Raw genomic sequence first — 7,612 nt, 5'->3', positions numbered from 1 at the left:
TCTATATATATAGTCATAGATCTATTCTAGTATGTAATGTGCCTATATTCTTCACACGAAAATAACAAATCAGCGTGGTGTTAACTAGTGAGAAAGAGATGAAGTGAAGCGGAAGTGAAAATAAACTTTCTTTCTAAAAGTACAGAGGTTCGGTTCCTTTTTTTCGGTTTCTGTTCCCCGTTTGTTTTGCTGGGGTCTTTTTTTTTCATTTTTATTTTTACCGGCAGTGGATTTTTATTTTTACTTTTTTTTTTTTTTTTTTTTTTTTTGGGGGGGGGTGTTTTTTTTTTGTTTTTTTTAAAAATAAATGCAAAAATCGCGGCCGCGACAAATGCAGATGCTAGACTACAGACTACAGAAGTGAGAAGACTCGGACTCTTTTTCTAGGAATTCACTTATTTTCGCTTCGTTTTTACAGCGTCAAAAACATTTTCAACCCGTACTCCTAGTCAAGGTCTCTTTAAAAGCCAAATAAGGTAACGTAACCAACCCTTTCTTCCCGAGAAATAAGCTCCTGGTCTAAGAAATGTTAGTGAAACAATAAGCCACCTGTCTGTCATACACTTCTATAATAATAATATCCCTTCCACATTATTGCCACTTCGTTACCCTAAAATTACTAAGTTTTATCTGTTCAATACCAAGTTTTAAGAAATTTGACGTATGACATTTTGAGTTTCACAGCATATCAAACATTTTCAAATGCAGTTCTTTGAATATCTTGATAACGACTCCGATTAACCTTACGATTTTGATAGAGCAGATAGAACATTAAAATTTATTGGTTTCTGACCTCATGGTCTTAGTAACTCAAAACGGCTAAAAATGTCAGATAGAACTTTGTAATTCTAAAGTAGTGACTTGGTTGAAAACATTTCACTCACACCTTTTCCCCCAAATCGTTAATACACTGTACCTTGAAAATAGTTTAGCGTCCATTATTGTTTCTGGAAGTTTGCGATGGAGGGTTTCCGGGAGAACGATTGACAGAACTGCAGCATTGAGTATGAGGCAGCCGCACACGAGGAGGGGAATCCCCTTTCCTAGAGAACCTCCAGTTCGGGCACCCTTGGGAGAAATGTTTAGCTTGAATTGAAGAGTATTTGAGCAACCACCCAGAAACACACAGAGTGGTGGGGAAAAGGATTAATTGTAGCTTTCCTATTTTACATTAAGTCAAGTCGTTCTTAGCTTAAAAATCAATTACCGGGGACATGTAAATAAAATTCTTGTACAGTATATGGGGAAACAATTATTGTACTCGTCTTCAAAATGTGTTATTGTCTGTAAAGAAGGGTAAAAAAAAAGTCAACTGAAAGGAGGTATCCCCACAAAAGACATTGAAAGACCAGGTGGAAAAGAAGAAAAAGACCTTTTCTAGATTTATTGAGGAAAGGAAACATAAGTTGCAGCACAATTCATCACATAAAACCCCCAAATCTACCTCGTTCGTATACCTGGATATAATATTCTGCCTCCATTTGCAAACCTTACCTTTAATTAGCTCATTGGTCTGCAACAAAACTTTCCAGTCGAAAATTATTTTCCTGTTTTTCATTGGTATAAATCTACTGCTCTTTTTAATACAAGCCACATTCTATTTGTTAAATGTATATTATTTATGCTTTCTTAGTTAGTAGTGCACAACAGCTACTCTGTGCCCAGTAGCAATCTTGCACAAGATAAACCAGATTCAGTTTCGTTATTTCAATAATTTAGACCCTATCAACAACATTGTTTCTTGAAATTACAGTTGGGCATGCGTTATTGGCCACCTGTCAAAGACAATTACCTGTGTAAACGATCACACCTACCCCCTTGCGTTTTTGAATATCATAATGGCACTGCCCAAGATTTCCACCAGTCTAAAACAACAACTTTTCTCCTCGACAAAGGGTGGCCGTCTTGGACAAATCTGATTGTAGCTGTCCTGTTTTACATCAAACTGTTGTTCGCTTAAAAATAAAAGACCCAGAAATCCTAAAATGTTCATGTGTACGGGAAACAATAGTGAGGAGCGTGGTGAATTCAGGCGCTCGTCAAAGAATGAAAGTTAAGAAACTTACACTTTTCCGATGGTTTTGGCAATTTTTATCCAAAAAGTTTGTTTTTTTTTAGCTCAACACCTTCTATGTCCATTTAAGAACCAATTTAAGTGTGAATTATATCGAAAAACGTTTATTAAAGGCATAAAAATGTAAATCGTCAGTTTCCACGGCTCTGAGGCTTTGTAAAAAAAACAAACTTTGGCGGCCATTTTCTCACTAATCTTACCTCTGAAACCAGGCAACCCCACCTCATTCATTCGCAAATATCTCGACATGTACTCAGTGGCTGGGGGTCGTTGGTGCAATTGGTGCAAGCGCTTCACCTAACCCTGGCCTTCACACACCCCCCCTCCCTTTTCTAATTGTTCTAAACCAGTCAGTGCTCTAGATCTACAACTAAATCCTTGCGATCCGTCACCCGCTGGCTGCGTCAGTGAAGAGACAGACGGCGAGGATGGTTTATGCTCGTCGAACCGGTTGCGGTAGTGTCTGCTGGGAGCAAACAAAATCTTTGCACCAAAGTTATTTTTGTCACTGTAGAGAAATCTAGGCATCATCCTTCCCGCACAAGAAGAAAGGTGCATGAAACTGCTCTTCGGAGCACAAATTTGGTGCAAGCTAAAAATTTGATCCAAGTTTCCGCCAGCCTATCTACTACACTGGTAGAGTCTACGGTAACTCAATGAAGAATGGGTACCGAAACTGTTGTCTCCCTCTATTGTGTAGCAAGTCCTGGTGCTGCACAAAGTAATAAGAAATCTTTAAATCTTCTCAGATGGTGAGCATAGTGAGTTGTTTGTATTGTTTCACTTTATAGCAGCTTTTTGCGGTTTCATCTAGAAACAGTTGTAAATATCGATAGATCTAGATTACGGGATATCCTGCAAATTCTATATGACTTTCTCTAGAAATCTAAATAGTAGCTACTAAGCTTATTGCCCTTTTGCTCACTTTCCAATTATGCACCATCTTGTTTGCAACCCACGCGACGCCACTGCATGTACTCAAGATAAATGGGTAATTCTTTCATCAAAAGCAAGGCAAATAAATAGGCTTTAAAGTGATACCAATAACACCGCCTGTCCAAGAATAGGCGAGCGCCTGATTCCACCACATCGTGACACAATTGTACACGTCTTAAATAAAAAAAAAATTCTGTAAAATAAGTCACAAAAAGTCAACTAAAAGGAGATGCCTCCTCAAAAAGCACACCTGGGCTGCCACATAGGGGGCCAACATGGCGCCCACTCGGGCCCAACTGGAGCTAGCTCCTAAGGCAGAGTTCCGTATGACTGTAGGGTAGATCTCAGTCGAGTACATGTAGATGGTGCCAAACCCTCCTGCTGCTCCAAACTTTCCCAACATGGCAAGAGCTACCGTGACCCACTGGTAGTCTGCGGGGGGGATTCAGATCAATACAAATTTTATTAACCACTGGGTTGATTTTCGAAAGATAAATACACTTTGACAAGCACACAAACACACACACACACACTCACTCACTCAAACACACATACACACACATATATATATATATATACAGTGGCGTCCCAAACAAATTTTGAAAAATGTAACCACCCAATCATCCTGTTAAAGCCTTGCACTACCCACTCATGCAGCATACCAATTTAATTGATGAATTTTGCATCATCTTGCAGATTAATCTTTCATCTATGTTAAGAGACGCCCGAGATATAAGGTCACTAAAAACTGACCCTTTAAATATCAGGCTTGGCAAAATCGCCGAAACCAAAGAAACATAAAATTGTCTTCGCGCGTGCATTGAGGAGCATTGATGTTGACAGAAAGGACATTCATTGCATATAATATATAATCCAATGATTGAAGAATTTTGTCTCTGCAATAAAAAATATTTCATTTTGATAGTTTCAATCAAATCAGAAAATCAAGCAACAACTAAGACTAAGATATAGCATTAAAATGTGCTCATAGTTATTTTTCTTAGGAGCCGCTGGTTTTTGTGTGTAGAGCACGAATCTTTTGGGCATTGGCTCTATTAAATTTTGGATATTTCAACCCAAATGTCACGTACAGTTGCGAACAAAAGGTCTGAATTGGGAGCAAAGTCGCTATTACCCAGATGTTATTTTATGGGTCTTCATATACATGTAGGATTCGTATCAGGGATATTTATTGGTGACCACCCCAACGTTGGTATGCTTTGATTTTCCAAGAATTGTCTAATGGCATTGGCACGTTGAGAGAGTGCTTTGTCTTGCATGCAGATGTCTACTTGAATGACACCATGACGAAAATAAAGGTAAGACATGACGTTCCAGAACTGGCGCGATGTAGTCCACTGAACCAAGCCACTCAGTGATTCTCACGAGGGCGGTTTTTGTTCATTTCACCCCAGACCACCCAAAACCATGGCAGTTTCGTGGCCTCTGTTCATCACTGACAGATGATTATGTCCAAAATCTATCACAGTCCAGGTGCAAAAAAGGTTTCGTGCTCTACAAAAAACAAAGAGCTTATTTAGCTTTTAATTGAAATGTTGCTTGAGGGATAGTGCCAGGCTATAATTATTACGATGATCGGGTGATTACATTTTCAAGTTTCTTTTGGGCACCACTATTATATACAAGTATAGGCCTATGTATAATAATAATAATTTTATATATATATATATATATATATATATATATATATATATATATATATATATATATATATATATATATATATATACATATATATATAAATGTATACACACACACACACACACACACACACACACACCACACACACACACACACACACACACACACACACACACACATATATATATATATATATATATATATATATATATATATATATATATAAACACATTGTGTGTGCATTATGGCCATCTCTATTTGGACTCAAGTCCTATTAGATTTTTTATCTATTCGGACTGAGTCCGAATATGGGTTTTATCTATTCGGACTCGGGTCCGAAGAAATCTTTTATTTATTCGGACTCAACTTCTAAAAGAGTTATAGTAAGTGTAATGAGATTACATGGTATAATATAACTGTCGTCGGGGAATTTTACGTAAAACCAGAATTAGAGCTAGAATTACCTACTAGGACTGTGCAATAATGTCACAAGTCAAAAGACTGCGCTCTCACTGCCCAAAGGCGGTGTCTATGTACACGGTAACTGACAACTCGAGATCAGGGTCTGTCCACCACCACTACAGCATCATCATTACTTTCACCACCATTTGTCTTTCCACATGATTAATTTCATTTTGTTGTGTGCTATAGTTTTTCAGTAATTAATTTTTATTAAAATCAATCGCACAAAATTGACACCCGTGGCCTCTTCCCAACACCTCTTTCCAGTCCTATTTTCTCGCAGTACCTTTTGAAGGCATTTTCAAATGAAGTATGGTCCGATAGAACGTTGCCCCAACCGCAACCGAAGTACCGGTATCTGAATATTCAGACAATTAAAAATCTCTAGAATCTAGATCTAGCTCTAGAAATCGAATTCGATGCAAAAAATGCTTCTTCCCAGTCCTCGGAAACCGTTCGGAGAAATAGAGATCAAGTTTTTTTTCCCGAGCGTTCGGAGAAATAGTCACTTCGTATTACATGTGTATATATAAATATGTATTATATACTGTCGAACCTGCCTTAACGAAAACCTGTGTCATCGGATTCTCCTCGCACCCCTTTGATAAAGTCCTTTATAATTACCTCCATAAAACGGAAACCTGTCTAACGTGGAAATGAAAAGAAAATTTCTTTCCCTTCGTGTAGTTTTTATCCAGAAAATGTTTTGCCTAATCAGCCTTGATTTGAAACCACAGAATTCTGTTTGAAACAAAACTCAAGTTTGGTTCCATGAACTCAAACGTTTACTCCATGCCGCCAGGCGAGGAAGGGGAGTAGGGGTGCAAAATGGAGGGGTAAATGTTAACCAATTCAAGTGAGCCCTGAGTGATGCAGATGGCCAGGGTGGTGTAGGTGTGAAATCTCACCAGTACCTGAGAAAGTACTCCAGTGACGCTCCAGCACGGAAACTTTCATTGGTAGCCAGATGCCAGAGGTGTGAAATAAATTTGACCGCTCTGATCGCACGGCTAGCAGAGAAAAAAGTTCCTCCAATCGTTGTTACATGCAAAGGAGGGGCGGTATTGGTTGACTGTGCTTACTACAACGATGGGTGGGGCTAATACGGGGTGCCCATTGGGGGATCGGGTCTGGTCAGGGCGGTTTGCAAGCCAGATTGAGTGCACAAAGCGGCTATCGTGGCACAAGCCGATCGCACCCAACTCGTCGCCTCAAAAACAAAGGCGTTTGTTTTCAGGCGACGAGTGGGGCGATCGCCCCCGACCCGACCCGACCCGACCCAAACCCATCCGCAATGGGCACGCCTTATAAGGCTGGGAGCAAAGGACATGTTCGGTCGTTTCTGTTTTTAATAGATGGCAATGGGGTAACACTGACGCATGACAACAATAGAGAGGCTAGGATAGAAGTGTGAAGTTTTGACCACTGCTTGCCTACCGGACAAGCGACCCTTGTTCTCACCGGCTGCACCTCTGAAATTCCCCTCTCTATATCGCCCCCTAAAGTTCCCTGACAAAGACGGAATTTTTTCTTTCGCCCTTGCGATTCTGTCTGACACAAGTTTATACATGTATATCTATAAATATTGTGACTTGAGCCCACTCCTGAAAAATAGAAACATCTCAATGACTAACAAAATAAAAGTCCCGAACTGCAACGTATGGCCAACCCGTCTATATGGTTGTGAATGCTGGACAATCACTAAAGGTAGAGAAAATGAAATAGAAGCAACAGAAACGTGGTTTCTTGGGAGACTTCTGAGAATATATTGGAAGGAAAAGAAATCGTGATACATGTAGTACTAGACGAAGCTCACGTGGGACACTCACTGATAAGAACAACCAGGAAACGACAAAGTTTTTGGAGCACCTGAAATAGACATAAAGGTCTTGAACATCTAGCTCTCACTGGCAAAATTGGAGGCAAGAGGGGCAAGGGTAGGCCCAGAGCAATCTACTTAGAAAACCTAAGCAGATGGGTAATGGGGAAAGATCAGGGCAAGGTAGCTTCTTTTTTAAGAGCATACGAGCAAAGGAATGAATGGAGAATCATCATTGCGGATGTCTGCCACATATATATGGCACTTGATGATAATGATATACATGTATAAGAAGCAGGGCCTTCTGATTCAGTCTAAAACTTTTTTCCTATAAGAAAAACAAAGAGGTAGAAAAGTCTTGAAAACTCCTTAAAAAAATATAAAGTGAAGTCCTCTGAAACCGAACACGTTGAATTCGAAAACAGCAGTAAACCGAAAAAAAACCCAACACTCTTTTACTTCTCTTTAAAGCAACCTCTCTAAACCGAAAAACAGGTAAAACCAAAGAAAAGCGTGCGGTATCACAGATTTGGGTTTTAACGGACTCCGCAGTAATAAAAAATGCTGTGTAAATGGCACCAACCTGGTCAGTTTGCACTGTGGTCAAGTATGACACTAACTCAATCAAAAACACCCCTGATCTGATATTATAACCCCCC

At 39.5% G+C, this 7,612-nt stretch overlaps 1 protein-coding gene across 1 annotated transcript in view; it reads right to left on the bottom strand.

Annotated features, from left to right (window-relative positions):
- Nucleotides 1-7,612, bottom strand: part of LOC101855405 (organic cation transporter protein) — a gene marked incomplete at its 5' end in the record, with an annotated part of 21,884 nt that overhangs the window by 1,827 nt on the left and 12,445 nt on the right. The window contains 2 exon segments of the mRNA XM_005092382.3: nt 917-1,068; nt 3,261-3,442. Of these exon segments, the coding sequence (XP_005092439.2) occupies nt 917-1,068; nt 3,261-3,442 (334 nt within the window).

This window comes from Aplysia californica, unplaced genomic scaffold (assembly GCF_000002075.1).
Source record: "Aplysia californica isolate F4 #8 unplaced genomic scaffold, AplCal3.0 scaffold00045, whole genome shotgun sequence".
In the NCBI taxonomy this organism is placed as follows: domain Eukaryota; kingdom Metazoa; phylum Mollusca; class Gastropoda; order Aplysiida; family Aplysiidae; genus Aplysia; species Aplysia californica.
The sequence above is the reverse complement of the archived record's forward strand: the minus strand, read 5'-3'. Positions and strand labels throughout refer to the sequence as shown.